This window comes from Biomphalaria glabrata, chromosome 6 (assembly GCF_947242115.1).
Source record: "Biomphalaria glabrata chromosome 6, xgBioGlab47.1, whole genome shotgun sequence".
Lineage (NCBI taxonomy): Eukaryota > Metazoa > Mollusca > Gastropoda > Planorbidae > Biomphalaria > Biomphalaria glabrata.
In genome coordinates, this window is record NC_074716.1 from 31694683 (window position 1) to 31715454 (window position 20772).

The following is a 20772-nucleotide window of genomic DNA, read 5'->3' on the forward strand; positions in this document are numbered from 1 at the left end:
ACAGTTTGATCCAATCAACTAACGTAATACACACAGTTTGATCCAATCAACTAACGTAATACACACAGTTTGATCCAATCAACTAACGTAATACACACAGTTTGACCCAATCAACTAACGTAATACACACAGTTTGATCCAATCAACTAACGTAATACACACAGTTTGATCCAATCAACTAACGTAATACACACAGTTTGATCCAATCAACTAACGTAATACACACAGTTTGATCCAATCAACTAACGTAATACACACAGTTTGACCCAATCAACTAACGTAATACACAGTTTGACCCAATCAACTAACGTAATACACACAGTTTGATCCAATCAACTAACGTAATACACACAGTTTGATCCAATCAACTAACGTAATACACAGTTTGACCCAATCAACTAACGTAATACACAGTTTGACCCAATCAACTAACGTAATACACAGTTTGATCCAATCAACTAACGTAATACACAGTTTGATCCAATCAACTAACGTAATACGTACAGTTTGATCCAATCAACTAACGTAATACATACAGTTTGATCCAATCAACTAACGTAATACACACAGTTTGATCCAATCAACTAACGTAATACACACAGTTTGATCCAATCAACTAACGTAATACACACAGTTTGATCCAATCAACTAACATAATACACACAGTTTGATCCAATCAACTAACGTAATACACACAGTTTGATCCAATCAACTAACGTAATACACACAGTTTGACCCAATCAACTAACGTAATACACACAGTTTGATCCAATCAACTAACGTAATACACACAGTTTGATCCAATCAACTAACGTAATACACACAGTTTGATCCAATCAACTAACGTAATACACACAGTTTGATCCAATCAACTAACGTAATACACACAGTTTGATCCAATCAACTAACGTAATACACACAGTTTGATCCAATCAACTAACGTAATACACACAGTTTGATCCAATCAACTAACGTAATACACACAGTTTGATCCAATCAACTAACGTAATACACAGTTTGATCCAATCAACTAACGTAATACACACAGTTTGATCCAATCAACTAACGTAATACACACAGTTTGATCCAATCAACTAACGTAATACACACAGTTTGATCCAATCAACTAACGTAATACACACAGTTTGATCCAATCAACTAACGTAATACACACAGTTTGATCCAATCAACTAACGTAATACACACAGTTTGATCCAATCAACTAACGTAATACACACAGTTTGATCCAATCAACTAACGTAATACACACAGTTTGACCCAATCAACTAACGTAATACACACAGTTTGATCCAATCAACTAACGTAATACACACAGTTTGATCCAATCAACTAACGTAATACACACAGTTTGATCCAATCAACTAACGTAATACACACAGTTTGATCCAATCAACTAACGTAATACACACAGTTTGACCCAATCAACTAACGTAATACACAGTTTGACCCAATCAACTAACGTAATACACACAGTTTGATCCAATCAACTAACGTAATACACACAGTTTGATCCAATCAACTAACGTAATACACACAGTTTGATCCAATCAACTAACGTAATACACACAGTTTGATCCAATCAACTAACGTAATACACACAGTTTGATCCAATCAACTAACGTAATACACACAGTTTGACCCAATCAACTAGCGTAATACACACAGTTTGACCCAATCAACTAACGTAATACACACAGTTTGACCCAATCAACTAACGTAATACACACAGTTTGATCCAATCAACTAACGTAATACACACAGTTTGACCCAATCAACTAACGTAATACACACAGTTTGATCCAATCAACTAGCGTAATACACACAGTTTGACCCAATCAACTAACGTAATACACACAGTTTGACCCAATCAACTAACGTAATACACACAGTTTGATCCAATCAACTAACGTAATACACACAGTTTGACCCAATCAACTAGCGTAATACACACAGTTTGACCCAATCAACTAACGTAATACACACAGTTTGACCCAATCAACTAACGTAATACACACAGTTTGATCCAATCAACTAACGTAATACACACAGTTTGATCCAATCAACTAACGTAATACACACAGTTTGACCCAATCAACTAACGTAATACACACAGTTTGATCCAATCAACTAACGTAATACACACAGTTTGATCCAATCAACTAACGTAATACACACAGTTTGATCCAATCAACTAACGTAATACACACAGTTTGATCCAATCAACTAACGTAATACACACAGTTTGACCCAATCAACTAACGTAATACACACAGTTTGATCCAATCAACTAACGTAATACACACAGTTTGACCCAATCAACTAACGTAATACACACAGTTTGATCCAATCAACTAGCGTAATACACACAGTTTGACCCAATCAACTAACGTAATACACACAGTTTGACCCAATCAACTAACGTAATACACACAGTTTGATCCAATCAACTAACGTAATACACACAGTTTGACCCAATCAACTAGCGTAATACACACAGTTTGACCCAATCAACTAACGTAATACACACAGTTTGACCCAATCAACTAACGTAATACACACAGTTTGATCCAATCAACTAACGTAATACACACAGTTTGATCCAATCAACTTACGTAATACACACAGTTTGACCCAATCAACTAACGTAATACACACAGTTTGATCCAATCAACTAACGTAATACACACAGTTTGATCCAATCAACTAACGTAATACACACAGTTTGATCCAATCAACTAACGTAATACACACAGTTTGATCCAATCAACTAACGTAATACACACAGTTTGATCCAATCAACTAACGTAATACACACAGTTTGATCCAATCAACTAACGTAATACACACAGTTTGATCCAATCAACTAACGTAATACACACAGTTTGACCCAATCAACTAACGTAATACACACAGTTTGATCCAATCAACTAATGTAATACACACAGTTTGATCCAATCAACTAACGTAATACACACAGTTTGATCCAATCAACTAACGTAATACACACAGTTTGATCCAATCAACTAACGTAATACACAGTTTGACCCAATCAACTAACGTAATACACAGTTTGACCCAATCAACTAACGTAATACACAGTTTGATCCAATCAACTAACGTAATACACAGTTTGATCCAATCAACTAACGTAATACATACAGTTTGATCCAATCAACTAACGTAATACATACAGTTTGATCCAATCAACTAACGTAATACACACAGTTTGATCCAATCAACTAACGTAATACACACAGTTTGATCCAATCAACTAACGTAATACACACAGTTTGATCCAATCAACTAACATAATACACACAGTTTGATCCAATCAACTAACGTAATACACACAGTTTGATCCAATCAACTAACGTAATACACACAGTTTGACCCAATCAACTAACGTAATACACACAGTTTGATCCAATCAACTAACGTAATACACACAGTTTGATCCAATCAACTAACGTAATACACACAGTTTGATCCAATCAACTAACGTAATACACACAGTTTGATCCAATCAACTAACGTAATACACACAGTTTGATCCAATCAACTAACGTAATACACACAGTTTGATCCAATCAACTAACGTAATACACACAGTTTGATCCAATCAACTAACGTAATACACACAGTTTGATCCAATCAACTAACGTAATACACAGTTTGATCCAATCAACTAACGTAATACACACAGTTTGATCCAATCAACTAACGTAATACACACAGTTTGATCCAATCAACTAACGTAATACACACAGTTTGATCCAATCAACTAACGTAATACACACAGTTTGATCCAATCAACTAACGTAATACACACAGTTTGATCCAATCAACTAACGTAATACACACAGTTTGATCCAATCAACTAACGTAATACACACAGTTTGATCCAATCAACTAACGTAATACACACAGTTTGACCCAATCAACTAACGTAATACACACAGTTTGATCCAATCAACTAACGTAATACACACAGTTTGATCCAATCAACTAACGTAATACACACAGTTTGATCCAATCAACTAACGTAATACACACAGTTTGACCCAATCAACTAACGTAATACACAGTTTGACCCAATCAACTAACGTAATACACACAGTTTGATCCAATCAACTAACGTAATACACACAGTTTGATCCAATCAACTTACGTAATACACACAGTTTGACCCAATCAACTAACGTAATACACACAGTTTGATCCAATCAACTAACGTAATACACACAGTTTGATCCAATCAACTAACGTAATACACACAGTTTGATCCAATCAACTAACGTAATACACACAGTTTGATCCAATCAACTAACGTAATACACACAGTTTGATCCAATCAACTAACGTAATACACACAGTTTGACCCAATCAACTAACGTAATACACAGTTTGACCCAATCAACTAACGTAATACACACAGTTTGATCCAATCAACTAACGTAATACACACAGTTTGATCCAATCAACTTACGTAATACACACAGTTTGACCCAATCAACTAACGTAATACACACAGTTTGATCCAATCAACTAACGTAATACACACAGTTTGATCCAATCAACTAACGTAATACACACAGTTTGATCCAATCAACTAACGTAATACACACAGTTTGATCCAATCAACTAACGTAATACACACAGTTTGATCCAATCAACTAACGTAATACACACAGTTTGATCCAATCAACTAACGTAATACACACAGTTTGATCCAATCAACTAACGTAATACACACAGTTTGACCCAATCAACTAACGTAATACACACAGTTTGATCCAATCAACTAATGTAATACACACAGTTTGATCCAATCAACTAACGTAATACACACAGTTTGATCCAATCAACTAACGTAATACACACAGTTTGATCCAATCAACTAACGTAATACACAGTTTGACCCAATCAACTAACGTAATACACAGTTTGACCCAATCAACTAACGTAATACACAGTTTGATCCAATCAACTAACGTAATACACAGTTTGATCCAATCAACTAACGTAATACATACAGTTTGATCCAATCAACTAACGTAATACATACAGTTTGATCCAATCAACTAACGTAATACACACAGTTTGATCCAATCAACTAACGTAATACACACAGTTTGATCCAATCAACTAACGTAATACACACAGTTTGATCCAATCAACTAACATAATACACACAGTTTGATCCAATCAACTAACGTAATACACACAATTTGATCCAATCAACTAACGTAATACACACAGTTTGACCCAATCAACTAACGTAATACACACAGTTTGATCCAATCAACTAACGTAATACACACAGTTTGATCCAATCAACTAACGTAATACACACAGTTTGATCCAATCAACTAACGTAATACACACAGTTTGATCCAATCAACTAACGTAATACACACAGTTTGATCCAATCAACTAACGTAATACACACAGTTTGATCCAATCAACTAACGTAATACACACAGTTTGATCCAATCAACTAACGTAATACACACAGTTTGATCCAATCAACTAACGTAATACACAGTTTGATCCAATCAACTAACGTAATACACACAGTTTGATCCAATCAACTAACGTAATACACACAGTTTGATCCAATCAACTAACGTAATACACACAGTTTGATCCAATCAACTAACGTAATACACACAGTTTGATCCAATCAACTAACGTAATACACACAGTTTGATCCAATCAACTAACGTAATACACACAGTTTGATCCAATCAACTAACGTAATACACACAGTTTGATCCAATCAACTAACGTAATACACACAGTTTGACCCAATCAACTAACGTAATACACACAGTTTGATCCAATCAACTAACGTAATACACACAGTTTGATCCAATCAACTAACGTAATACACACAGTTTGATCCAATCAACTAACGTAATACACACAGTTTGACCCAATCAACTAACGTAATACACAGTTTGACCCAATCAACTAACGTAATACACACAGTTTGATCCAATCAACTAACGTAATATACACAGTTTGATCCAATCAACTAACGTAATACACACAGTTTGATCCAATCAACTAACGTAATACACACAGTTTGATCCAATCAACTAACGTAATACACACAGTTTGATCCAATCAACTAACGTAATACACAGTTTGATCCAATCAACTAACGTAATACACACAGTTTGATCCAATCAACTAACGTAATACACAGTTTGACCCAATCAACTAACGTAATACACACAGTTTGATCCAATCAACTAACGTAATACACACAGTTTGATCCAATCAACTAACGTAATACACACAGTTTGATCCAATCAACTAACGTAATACACACAGTTTGATCCAATCAACTAACGTAATACACACAGTTTGATCCAATCAACTAACGTAATACACACAGTTTGACCCAATCAACTAACGTAATACACACAGTTTGACCCAATCAACTAACGTAATACACACAGTTTGATCCAATCAACTAACGTAATACACACAGTTTGATCCAATCAACTAACGTAATACACACAGTTTGATCCAATCAACTAACGTAATACACACAGTTTGATCCAATCAACTAACGAAATACACACAGTTTGATCCAATCAACTAACGTAATACACACAGTTTGATCCAATCAACTAACGTAATACATACAGTTTGATCCAATCAACTAACGTAATACACACAGTTTGATCCAATCAACTAACGTAATACACACAGTTTGATCCAATCAACTAACGTAATACACACAGTTTGATCCAATCAACTAACGTAATACACACAGTTTGATCCAATCAACTAACGTAATACACACAGTTTGATCCAATCAACTAACGTAATACACACAGTTTGATCCAATCAACTAACGTAATACACACAGTTTGATCCAATCAACTAACGTAATACACACAGTTTGATCCAATCAACTAACGTAATACACACAGTTTGATCCAATCAACTAACGTAATACACACAGTTTGATCCAATCAACTAATGTAATACACACAGTTTGATCCAATCAACTAACGTAATACACACAGTTTGATCCAATCAACTAACGTAATACACACAGTTTGATCCAATCAACTAACGTAATACACACAGTTTGATCCAATCAACTAACGTAATACACACAGTTTCAAGGAAACGTTCAGAATGTGGACGTGGAACGTTTTGATGTGACGGACAAGATTGAATTTCACCATTGTTGTACACAAAAATTAAAAATGTTTTACTTGTTTCAGAGTTGAAGATAATCTACTACCTAGTCCAAACCTTCCGCAGGTGGCAGTGGGCATGGTATGAACCCGAGAGTCGTGACTATTGAGAAGGCGAAGGACAATCCAGCTCGGTTACCGCACAACCAGGCAGCTGTCAGATTTTATATGCAACGGCTATTGCTGCTCTTTTGATAGCGAACAATTTTGTTTTTAAAAATTAGTATGCAAACCTTTTTTTTTTCAAAACAATGTCTACTTTTATAGTACTACAACAAGGTAAGAGAGGCTATTGACATGGACATGATTAATCTGGGAATTTATCTAGTATCACATTTGTGCATACGTTTATTTTTTCATCTGTTTGATATCGAATAAAGGAAATAACTTGTACATTATTAGTAGATCTAGTTTTAAGGTAGGAGTTCTTCCCCTTTAAATAAGTTTTTTTTTAATCTTGCTTGTTCAATAAACAGGTCGCATTTCATCGATCCCCTAAACAAACTTGTTTAGCTATTAAATCAAGTATCTGTTAGATTGAATGATCAGTTCTCCCTCTATCTCTCTATCTTTAAAAATAGTTACTATGAGTATGTATGCTTCTTATATAGAATGCGTCTTTTTAAGGAAATACAGAAAATAAATAACATAGATTTAATCGAAAGCTAACGATCTTTCGCGCATTGCGGCGTTCAGTGTGTGAATCTCTCAAACCGTTTCTTAGCAAGCACCTAAGTGAATACAGGAACGTGTGTACTAAATGTCATGTGAATCCCTTCATCAGTTGCTGAGATCTCTTGATGCATACATACATGATTGAATGAATCAGTCAGTGGGTATTTAGCACATGTGATGTAGATCAATGTATTTGATAGGGAAAAGAAAGGCCGAGGTATAGATAACTGATTTATTTATTTTTTTAAAAACTTCATTCAGTGGGGGTAGATGCACACTATTTAGACAAATTAAAGCTTTACATAAAAGTCAATATTAAGATTTTTGTTTCCAACTAAGAGACTTTCATCACAGACATCCGTAAACATAGTCTTCATCTAACTGACTTGTGTATATCTTCCAGTTCTTTCATCGTAATAAAGTCCAATATCTTCTGTGGCAATGGCAGCTTTGAGATGTCCATGAACAGGTGGTATCCCAGGTGATGACGAACCCACCTGCGACATATCTGTTGGAGTGACAGCACCTGCTGGGCATGTTCCAACCAGTGTAGGATCTGTAGCAGAAGACATAATTTTTTTTTAAACTTAAGCATTAAGCAGATACTTATCATCGACAAAATCAGAAATTATATATTAGTAAAACTTTAGTAAATCAGAAAAGTTTTATCTAAATTATGAAGCATAACTGTGTCAGCTCGAACAGCAGACATATATTTACAATTGGATATTATTAACTCCACATCTGCATAATGTAGGATCATTGGTGATATCATCAACTTAACAGTTCTATGAAGTAAGATCAGAGGAGATATCATCAACTTAACAGTTCTATGAAGTAAGATCAGAGGAGATATCATCAACTTAACAGTTCTATGAAGTAAGTTCAGAGGAGATATCATCAACTTAACAGTATGAAGTAAGATCAGAGGAGATATCATCAACTTAACAGTTCTATGAAGTAAGATCAGAGGAGATATCATCAACTTAACAGTTCTATGAAGTAAGATCAGAGGAGATATCATCAACTTAACAGTTCTATGAAGTAAGATCAGAGGTGATATCATCAACTTAACAGTTCTATGAAGTAAGATCAGAGGAGATATCATCAACTTAACAGTTCTAGGAAGTAAGATCAGAGGAGATATCAACTCAACGACGACTTGATGTGTACCTCCTGTTTCCTGGTCTCACTATTAAGTAACAAGAGACTGGGAGGAGAAACTACCATGTATGACCTACACCATTATTTCCTTACTTGATTATTGACAAAGAGTCGGTTAACATCAGGATGGCTCAGATGTTCTCTAATGTGCTGATTGTCGTAGCCGCTAATGATGAACAGTTTGAGAATGTCCACTAGTCCCAAGTCAACAGCCAGTTTGACAGGACAGGATCCATTGGGAATATCTGCAGGGCACTTCGAAATAGAAAATGAACTAGAACTTGGGTTATATTATAAGCTAAATTTAGAAGTAGTCAGAAGGCTTATTATTGGGGGCTTTTTAAAAACATGCACGCATTTTGCTTTCCCCCTCCTCTTCTGCTAAGATTAGTTATTTAGATTGTATTAGATTGTAGATTATAAATTATGGATACTGTTAAAAGGGTTGCATTGAACCGATCTCAGAGAAAGTTTGCAAACTACTGTTTATAACAATAACTACAATAATAATTATGTTTACATTGAGCATAAACATAACGTATACCCATGACGCTTTGAAGGATATAACAGAAATTTAACCAATGGTAAAGGATTTAATTAGGTTTTAGTGAACTGGTTGGTCTTAATATTCTATTTTAAAAGCGGAGAAGACTGTGATGTTTCTTAGTTTGGAAGGGAGAGAATTCCAAACGTTTGGTTTTTATAGTGAAAAGGGACATCCGATCGTAAGATAAGAAGGAAAGCAGAGAGCCAAAGGATTGTACACAAGTGACCCTTTAATTCTAGGTCTATCCATGCTTTCGCAGCACATTGAAGACTTTGTTTGTTAGGTATAGGGCTACCAGCAAGCAAAAAACAGCATTGCATAAGTCAAAGCTAAGCAGTACAAATGCAACAGCAATTTACTTTCATGGTCAGATCTGGCATTATCTAGCTGTAGATCGATAGATCTAGAAACCCTGGCAGAGTTGACCAATGCGTAAGGCTTACGGTATGAGGCGAAGATATGCCTAAGAAAACTTCAAGATTACGTCAATTGAAACCTTTCAAACGTAATGATAAATCTGGACACTTCATTCTCGTGAAATCGACATCATTCACCAATCGTAAACAAACAACATTTATACATGTGATAATATTGATAAAACAAAAACGTATCACGTGATAGCCATTGTGTATTACGTAATTTGTATAGAAGAGATAGAGAATCACGTGGCAAAATTGTGTTTGTTTACGATTGGTGAATGAGGTCCATTGTTATAGGGGGCCTATATTTCCTAGTTAGCCTACATTGTTCATTCTTGCAATTGTTCATATATTGTAAATTAGGATTAAGGAAAGAAACCGATTCCTACAAATATAATCTATCCGCTCAACCCAAAACTTACAACATAACAAAATAAATAAAAAAACAAATTGATTTATGAAGTCATTGTAATCTTTCTTTACACACATTTATATCCAACACTTTGACTGTTGTTATATCTTATAAGTGGCTCAATTCAGACAGATGATTTACATGGAGGATTTTTACCGACATCTACCTCAGAAGTCGGCGTTGCAATGGTTAACTGGTAAAGCACTAGGAATTTTTAATTTCGGGCGCCTGTGAGTCCACCCAACTCTAATGGGTACCTCACATTAGTAGGGTAAAAGTAAAGGCGGTTAGTCGTTGTGCTGGCCAAAGGACACCCTCGTTAACCGTGGGCCAGAAACAGATGACATTAACATGACTATGACTATAGATCACAAAGTACGAAAAGAAAACTACTTTTTACAGCCCAAGTAAAAATGTAAATTATAATTTCATGTCTTTTCTTGTACCTGAAATGTATCTACCAGTCCATTGGCTCGTAGACACAGAGTCACGATGTCCAACCTAGAGTTGGCCACGGCGTACCAAAGTGGAGACCTGTGATCACAGTCAAGTAAATTGATATCCGCCCCTGCAGCTATAAGATCCTGTACACAGCTAGGCTCAGAATCAAAATGAGAAAATCATTTGAAATGGTGAAAACCAAATACGTTTGCTTAGTGTTCAAATGTGTCAGTAGAACTCTTATACACTATAGACACTACGCTAACGTTCTTGTCAAGTAACAAATAAGCATATTGCACTTACGTTCATAAAAAAGAATTGTTACAAAGCTTATGTCAACTCACTCTGTCAGTCTGTCTGTCTGGTAAAAAGGTTGTACACATTATTTCTCGCAAACCCAATCTCGGATCAAGTTGAAATTTTACACAATTATTTCTTGTACCTGAAAAAAACAAGTATCAATGAAAAAATAACAAACCGATAAGTTGAATAACTATTGGTAATTAATTATATTGTGTGGTATCAAACAAGGACAAGAAATTGTACTTGACAGATATGGTGGTGTAAGTTTAATTAGTCCCTTTGAGAAGACTTGAGCCATGAGTTCGAATTCCAGTCGACCAAATAAAAAAAAATGCTTTTAAAAAGCGATCACGGAAACATTCACACAGACACATCCTTCTTATTCCCCACTCTCTTTCCCAACTGGCCCAGACAAGTGAAACGATCATAGCGTAGTGAGAAAACTAAAAGCATAAAATTGCGCTAACAAAAACAATTGGTAAAATATTTCTAATCGCACAGATTTATTATTGTTAGTCTATATTACAAATTTAGTTACATGAACATGATTGATCCCAAACTAATTGATACAAGTACACTTAATATAAGCTTTGATTGTTTAAAGTAATCTTTATGTTTATCTTGTTTTATTTCTTTAATCCATTTTGTCTATCTGGACATTCGGTATTCAATGGCGTGAACAGAATCGAACGACGGACTTGGACTTTGTCGACGATGTAGCACTACTCGGGTCTACATGTAAATGTATACAAGGAATGGCGAATAAATTTGGATAAAATTAAAATTGTGCGAGTGGGATACTAGGCAAAGGGTGCGAGTCAGAGCTTGAAGAGTTGGATAAATTGTGCATAGCAAACGATGGGGATGCCTGCCACGATGCTGGAGGCCGAATAGGAAAAGCAAGGAGCATTTTTTAAATGCTGCGGCCTATTTGGACATGCCAAGCTATTGCACTTGAGACAAAAAAATCAACCTTCTTAACACAATCGTCATCCTAGCAGCAAAGTATGGATACAAGACATCTGCCAAAAATGACTAGATTGATTTTAGGAGTCCGCTCAAGGAAATCCTAGGCCGAAACCGAACTCGAACTCTTAATGAGGTTGTGATCAGCTTCGCATGAAGTTTGCAGGGCACGTCCTCCGACAGAATGAACAACGCATATCTAGAGTTGCGATGACATGGAGGCCAATACGAGGAAAGAGCAAACATGGAAGTCCTCGTATACTTTGGCTCCACACTTCACGAGGAGCAGGTGGAAAGAGGCTTCAAACATTGCCAGTGACAGATCTTTGTGGAGACAGCTTGCCGCCCAATGCGCTGAACTGCCCGGGAGGATCTAAGTCTAAGTAAGTCTTGGTCTGTACATTTATTATCTCTTCAAAGGCCTGTATACTACCTCTACCTAAAGTCTGTATACCTCTTATGTCCTTTGTAAGCCAAAATATGTAAAGGAGTTTTCTTTGACGGCATGTTGGGAATGTTAACCTTGACACCGGGTACCTGACACAGGCTTTGTATGACCTTGTCGAGTCCTTCTGTGGCAGCAACAAGTAAAGGAGTACAGCCATCGTTGTCCTGAATATTTACATCTGCACCTGTAATTGAAATGTTGCTTTAACATCATGAATATTTAAAAATATATTTTTGAGACTCAAATATATTCTAATACATTTTCAGTTATGAGCCATCAATAACATAAAAGATATCAGAATTTACTCTCTTACGATGAAATCAACAATACCGCATTGAAATATGAATCAACCTTTATCATAATTGTAGACTACACTATGGATCCAATTTTACTGGGACCTCAAAAGTTTTGATAGTTCTAGCATTCAATCATTTCTTTGACCTATATTAGACATTTCCATTTGATAACTAGTATCACCTTGTCATGACATCATTAGATAATGTTTACTTGAGTCATTTCTCATACCACTATCTATGGCATAGCTTAGAGAGGCCTATAAAGTAATTCCCGGGCAACGATTTTCGGCTTCAACGTGGCGCCCGGGTGGAACAGGTCGTTAGAGGAGACAATTAGGACAATAGGGAAGTAAAACAAAACAGTGCAATGCACTCTAGAGGATGGAAGAGAGCCCCAACAATCCTGTTATTATCCACACACCGTTTCCCAAGGAACAGTTTTACAGCGGACACCCGCGCGACTGATGTGGTACAGAGATGGAATATGATGTAGTTCCACAAAATACTCGGCCTTCGGCCTCGCCTCTAGTCTTGGGACACGACATGTAATATAATAGGCATGTAACAAATTTGACTTCTGCGTGTAGCTTTTCTTCTCTCATTCGTGGCCATGGCTAGAAGACAAACATTGAAATAAGTCCCTCTCTACTTACCAGCTTTAATAAGCTGATCAACTGCCACAGCAGTTTGACTGGCATAATGCAGGGCTGACCTCCCTTGATGATCGACACAATTGATTTCACATCCCTTCCCAAGCAGGAAGCCTATGACCCCATAGTGCTTGCCCCTTACTGCGAGGATCAAAGCTGTGCACCCGTAGGAGTCTCTGGCGTTAAGGTAACATCCATGGGACACGAGAACCTGTGGCAATAAATATGAAATATGAAGAGAAAGACGTTTAGATCTTTTTAGTGTGCAAGTAAACACTGTGACAATTTCGTAACTGCTGGTGTGTATGTAAACACTGTGACAATTTCGTAACTGCTGGTGTGTAAGTAAACACTGTGACAATTTCGTAACTGCTGGTTTGTAAGTAAACACTGTGACAATTTCGTAACTGCTGGTGTGTAAGTAAACACTGTGACTATTTCGTAACTGCTGGTGTGTAAGTAAACACTGTGACAATTTCGTAACTGCTGGTCTTTATCATTGCCTTTAATAGGAAGTAACTCTTAATGAATCAATTGCAAAGTTTGACTTTAAGCCACTTACAATTTTGGACATCAGAATGTATGAAATGGCCATAGAACTTAATCTGTCAATTAGTGTTGGACATTGGGGACAGAATGTATCTATTGGTCATTGCCTATCATATCTTTCTCAGTGTTTGGACTTGGGATACGAGCCATTGGTAAGAGAGGGTGTAAAAATAATAAACAGAAAACACAACTTTTGGGACGATTACACAAAACACAACTTTTGGGACGATTACAACAAAAGACAACTTTTGGGACGATTACAACAACACACAACGTTTGGGACGATTACAACAAAACACAACTTTTGGGACGGTTACAAAAAAAACACAACTTTTGGGACGGTTACAACAAAACACAACTTTTGGGACGGTTACAACAAAACACAACTTTTGGGACGGTTACAAACAAAACACAACTTTTGGGACGGTTACAACAAAACACAACTTTTGGGACGGTTACAACAAAACACAACTTTTGGGACGATTACAACAAAACACAACTTTTGGGACGACAACAAAGAAAAAGTGCAAGGCTCCTGATATTTGTGCTGAAAATGTTTAAAAATGTTTAGCCTTATAGGAGGGTCCGTCATGGGGACGCCTTAGTTTTGTAACATAACACAAACTCTCTTTGCAATTTTTGTGTACTAGTTACTGCAAAAGCATTGAGAGAGGATCGAGTAGTACGCCATAGAACCTTTTTATTGCTAGAGTGTTAGGGGAAGATTTTAAAGGCGTAAGGGATTTATTTTTACAAGGCTTATATCAATCAACTTGTATGACTGGCCAAATGTTCATACACGTGATTTCTCCCACACTCAAACTCGAATCAAGCTGAAATTTTGCACAATTATTTCTTTTACCTGACAACACAAGAATCAATTTAAAAATTAACCAATTAGTCAATTAACAATTGGTAATACATTATTTTGTTTGGTATCTCAAACAAGGGAAAGAAATAGTACTTGACTGAAGTGATTCTATACGCTGAATTAGTCCCCTTTATAGATTGTTGTCTGAGGCTTATTACAAATTTGATTTCATGACTAATCCAAACTAATTGATACAGTTAATATAAGCTTTGTTGTTGTTTTTTAAGTGTTTTTTTTTTCGCTTGTTTAATGTATATTTTGTTTATTTTGGCTAATGCTTCCTTGCTGCTAAGTCGTGTGGTTTGTGCTATACTGGGATATCTAAACTATAAGACAAAAAAAAATGACCAAAATAAAAATAATGGATTTACAAACTCACTTCTAGACATTCATCTTTGCCCCATTTGGCAGCCACATGTAGAGGAGTGTTGTTGCCACTGCCCAGGGCGTTCACTTTCGCACCCCCGCAACACAGAACTTCGGCCACCTCATGATGACCTTCTCTAACGGCCAAGTAAAGCGGCGGGTTGTCGCTGACGTCTGGAAGGTTGGGGTCTGCACCAGCTGCTCACCAAGATAAAAAAAAAAAAAAGAGAGAGCATTAGGTCCATGTAGCATAATGTGACTGGAGTGCAAACTGACAGGTCAAGGCCACTGTGTGATAAAAATATAATCCCTTATGGACACTTATAACAAAAGCGAATGCTCGGATGAAAAAAAAAGATTTAAAAAAAATTGAATGTGTATTTTACTAAATACGTAATTGGATAAATGGAAAACAAATAACAACTTGTATCATTCACATATTTTCGATTGTGACCTTAGATACTATTATTTTGTACCAATATGCAGTAAAAAATGTTCCTTTAAAAAAATTCTAATATGCATTAATTATTACAAGCTTTTTAAAGATGGTATAAAGCCTTTGTGTGTTTTTCTTGTTTACCGAAATTTTTTTTTTTTTTTTTCTTTTCGTGAGATAATCCATGCACTGCTTAAAATTTTAAGCATTTGATTGAGTTGTGTACCTTTTACTAGACACTGAACACAGTCGGCGTAACCGAGCTTGACAGCGAAAAGAAGTGACTGTTCAATTTCTTTGGCTCTGGTTGGCCCACTTAGTAAGACGTGCAATATTCTGGTGTTGTTGGCCTGGGTGGCTGAGAGGACACTATAAGAATAGTCCAATATTTCATCATGAGCTAATGGTCACAGTGATATGAAACGGAGAAAAAGACTTTAGTCAAAGATAATCAAACATGTTGAACAATACAATCCTAACATCATCACAATCTTGTATACAATCATAGAGAACAGTGGAGTCCCGATAGTTCAAAACAAGTGGACCGGACCCATTTCAAATTAACGAATTATTCAGATTAAGCAAAATTATTACAACAAAAAACAAAACAAAACAACAACATAATTATGAAATACAACATGTAATGACATCTACTGGTACAGGATAGAGTGACCGGCAGAGTTTCTTTTGTTTCATATCTGACACCAATTCTGGGTAGGAAATGTGTTACAAGAGAATCAAATGGTTCTTATACAGTCGTCAAAGTGGTTTTCTAGATTAATGTATTAGATTTTAAAACACATGTAGTTTAGAGCCACACATAACATTGCCCTTTCTAGTTCATTGCACTGTCTCCCTTTGAAACCTTATATCATTTCCAGTACATCATATACTTAGATACTGTTCTTCGTTGTTGTTTTTTTAACTCCTAAAAATTGTCTAATATCGGTTTTGTATACAGCGGACTTTCAGGTTTACGAAGAGAGACAATGAAATGAGCTATTACAAAAGTGAACGTTAATTGTCAGATCTTAAAGACGCGTCAGTAGATCTGAGTCTCCGATGCCATGAAGAACTTAATAGAGACACATTCAATGCTAGTACGATCGATCCTAAAAATTTAATAAGATAATGAACATAAACAAAATACTGCGCCATCTTTGGAGTTAGGCGCCGTCCAGTTTAACGTTGTACACATATGGTACAACTCCATGGCAAGGACTTTTTGCTGGTGAACAGTCTATGAAATCTTTATTTCAATAATATGTAGATGTAGATGTACTAGCTGTAACGTCAACAGAATTGGAATGCTCTTAGCGATGATTGTTTATAGTGGTATCAGTCAAAGAACGACTATAGCTCGATTCAGGAAATCGGATGAAATGAAAGACTGAGCATTTGCTATAGATCATACATTGTCGCTCAGGCAGTGGTTTTCAAGGTTGGTGTTAAAGGGTCTCTATGCAATTTTATAGTTTAGAATACATTAGATCTATTTCATGTAAGAAAAATATATTGCCATGTGACTGTGATTCATCAATGAATGAAACCAGTTCTAATCAAATAGGGACGCGTTGGCTGAGTTTTATAACTGAAGCGGTGTGTGCCGGCATTGGTTTTATCGCCCCACTAAATGGTCATCCGTTGTGACCCATAAAAACTCACTCCTTCTCTTGTCAAGGGGCATGACTAGTAGATGTAGGCTTTACTTTTATTTATTGTGTATTTATTAATCTAGAACCAAAACGTGGTTAGATTTAGACAGAAGCTAATGACGATGGTTTTAGGTTAGAGATTCGAGAAACTTGCTTCTAAACAGACAGAATAAGACATAGGCCTATTTCATTAAACGGAATAAACCTTTGTTATATTTTAAAAGAATGTTTTAAGAATCTAGATCTCTTGATCAAGCAGTTATTGGAGCTTACAAATGCTCTTTAGATTGTCTCACAACAGCCCGCTACTTGAAAACTTTGATAACTTGTTTGATAACTTTGTTTGATTACTTTATTTTCAACACGCTACTATATTACTTTTTTGATTACTAGTTTGATTACTTGGTTCCGCAAGGTTGTCATTGCCGGAAGTGGTAATGGATGTAAGCACTCCACTACCTATAAAATGCTTCCTAATGGCATGCTTCTCAAATAGCCTCTGACAACCAGTCCAACTCCTGGTCTTCACGTGTGGCTCAGATATTGAGTCCGTCGGAACTGTTCTCACTAACAGGAGAAGGGGCAAAGGCGAGTAAGTGGCGCCTTAACCAGTAAGCTTCGGGCAGGAGGGGCTCGTTAGCCATGGCTGGCTACCCACTTAGGAGAAGGAAAACTCTGAATTCAAACCTCTGTTGCCTTGCAACTATACCCTGGGAAAGGCTTCGGAAGTCAACCCTGAGGAAAAATCAGGAGCTGGCGACCCTAGGGCAGTTTGAGGCACCCGATGCTACACCCTGGCAGAACTCCAAACAGTATCGGCACTGCCGTTCCTTTGGATACATCAGCTGCGTGGAGAGGGGGAACTATTGTGTGGGCGACATCGTTCCGACCACAGCTTATGCCGCCTTATGCCCATGCATTAATCTCATTTCCATGAGATGATCCGTAGTCGCTTCGCGACAGAAGGAGTCCATAGAGTTTGATTACTTGTTTGATTACTTGTTTGATTGTTTAATTACTAGTTTATTTTATGTACACTACGTTTGACTTATTGACGTTTTACCGAGAGCATAAAACTCAATCCTAAAACGATGTGCATCTCTTTAATGCTGTATGACTGGCTAGCTTTCCGAGTACACATAACGACTTGTGTAAACAGCAAGCAGTCAGAGGATGGTTAGCAGAAGGAGAGAATCATGATTCTATGAAGTATTACCTGGTCATGTTTACACACAAAAATAGATGCTGACGTAATTCAAAACGGATGATATTCAAAGTGAGAAGTTATCTTTGATCTTTGGGTAATCTATCGAACAAAAACATCTTCCCATTATTCTAGAGTTCTATTAACACTGTCTCACAAAAAGCATTGGTAACCAAAAGTTTACACAGTAACTACACACAGATCTAGCAAGTGTATTTCTTGAGCACATCGTGAGTAGATGTGACTGAGCCTAAATTTAGATTTACCTTTTTCGCATAGAGGTGAAACCCTGACCTAGATCTGTGTTTGTCGGTCTGTTGTTTATCGTTCTTGGCTCACATTCTAAGGGAGCTCAAACAAAATTTTAACGACAGCAAAATATATATTGGATTAAGTCCCTTATGTTATTTTAAAAGCTGCCTCCAAATGGTCATATCGCGTTTCATTTCGTACATTCTGTCTTTTCATCTGCCTGTCTCTTACATTTTGATTCTCAAAACCAAAAGTGTTATTGAAAATCTGATTTCACAAATGTATTTACATGCTAAAATATATACAGTGGCTACTTTTGATCTTCTGAAAGAGAAACTTCACTGTTTGTTTAAATTAAATATATAAAACCGTTTAAAATACTAATTTTTAAATCATTTTAAAAGACATATTTCAGATAAGCATTCTCAAGCTACTAAATTATGTATTCATATTTAGATTGCTATCATTTTATCTGAAGTTTTTGAAACTTTACATCATCTGCTCAGTTTGAAATAATCTTTGTTGAGCAAGAATACAAAGAGAGTTTGTGATTTCACTCAAACTTGGTGGCAGCTCCCAATGGCGTGATTAGGACCTGACCATGACCTTCTGTAATTTAGGATATCATGTTGAATGTCTGGAATTAAAAATTGTGTAATTACTGCGCGGTGATTATAAAAACATTGCCGCCAGCCTTGAAGTTGACCTGGGGAATGCTATAAAATCTGATGAAAACTTTGTCTATTATGTACTGTACATGTGTATGTATTGTCTGATCTGTTTGCTTATCCAAGACATTGTCATGTGACTTCGTTGTGTTTATTGTGTGTAAGCATGCTACATAGTTCTAGTTTATTTCGTAGACTTTTATTCATTGCTCACTAGCTTGTTGGCTCATAAAATACCAAGACCTGGTACAAATTTAGTAATTTGATGCTTTAATTTTTTTTTATTGAAAACCTTTCATAATTTACATACATGTTGAGTATGAAAAGAATTGAACAATAGTATATGTAATGATAAACTAATACGCAAATAATAGATTATAGTAACTGAAACATTGAACCAACTACTTCTTGGTCCGTCTTGTGAAGATTAATCTCTGTTCTTTGTTGTATGGTCATTTACTTTAGTTGTTTAGGTTGGAACTCCAATGTAAATAATAATTGTTTTTCTTTTATTTGAATCTTTGCCAACTTTTTTTTTCTGGCTTAAATGAAAACCAATTTGATGCTTTCATAGTTGACTAGCTTTTAGGCCTAGAATAAAATCAATAAGTTAATCTATAAAAATCACATTCTGAAATGTGGCTGTAACGATGGAACTGTGGTAAACAAGTTCTGAAATGTGGCTGTAACGATGGAACTGTTGTGGTAAACAAGTTCTGGAATGTGGCTGTAACGATGGAACTGTTGTGGTAATAAGTTCTGAAATGTGGCTGTAACGATGGAACTGTTGTGGTAAACAAGTTCTGAAATGTGGCTGTAACGATGGAACTGTTGTGGTAAACAAGTTCTGGAATGTGGCTGTAACGATGGAACTGTTGTGGTAAACAAGTTCTGGAATGTGGCTGTAACGATGGAACTGTTGTGGTAACAAGTTCTGGAATGTGGCTGTAACGAATGGAACTGTTGTGGTAAACAAGTTCTGAAATGTGGCTGTAACGATGGAACTGTTGTGGTAAACAAGTTCTGAAATTTTCAGAACTGTCTGATAACTTGAATTCCTCAGTAGGTACGTTGTCAAGATGAACTAATGACAGACAGCCACTTGACGAATTCAATTCCTCAGTAGGTACGTTGTCAAGATGAACTAATAACAGACAGCCACTTGACGAATTCAATTCTTCAGATAGCAAGATGGAACTTACAATGTAA

At 36.2% G+C, this 20772-nt stretch overlaps 1 protein-coding gene across 1 annotated transcript; it reads right to left on the reverse strand.

The window, feature by feature from the left end:
• Nucleotides 1-8148: 8148 nt before the first annotated feature.
• On the reverse strand, nt 8149-18919 carry LOC106059502 (ankyrin repeat domain-containing protein 50-like). Its single transcript, XM_056034169.1, has 8 exons — nt 18656-18919; nt 16011-16153; nt 15362-15546; nt 13566-13773; nt 12623-12800; nt 10905-11052; nt 9174-9335; nt 8149-8472 (listed from the first exon to the last, which is right to left on the reverse strand). Exons 1-8 carry the CDS (start codon nt 18661-18663, stop codon nt 8290-8292), a joined length of 1215 nt encoding a protein of 404 aa, XP_055890144.1. The 5' UTR covers nt 18664-18919; the 3' UTR covers nt 8149-8289.
• Between the last annotated feature and the right edge of the window lie 1853 nt (nt 18920-20772).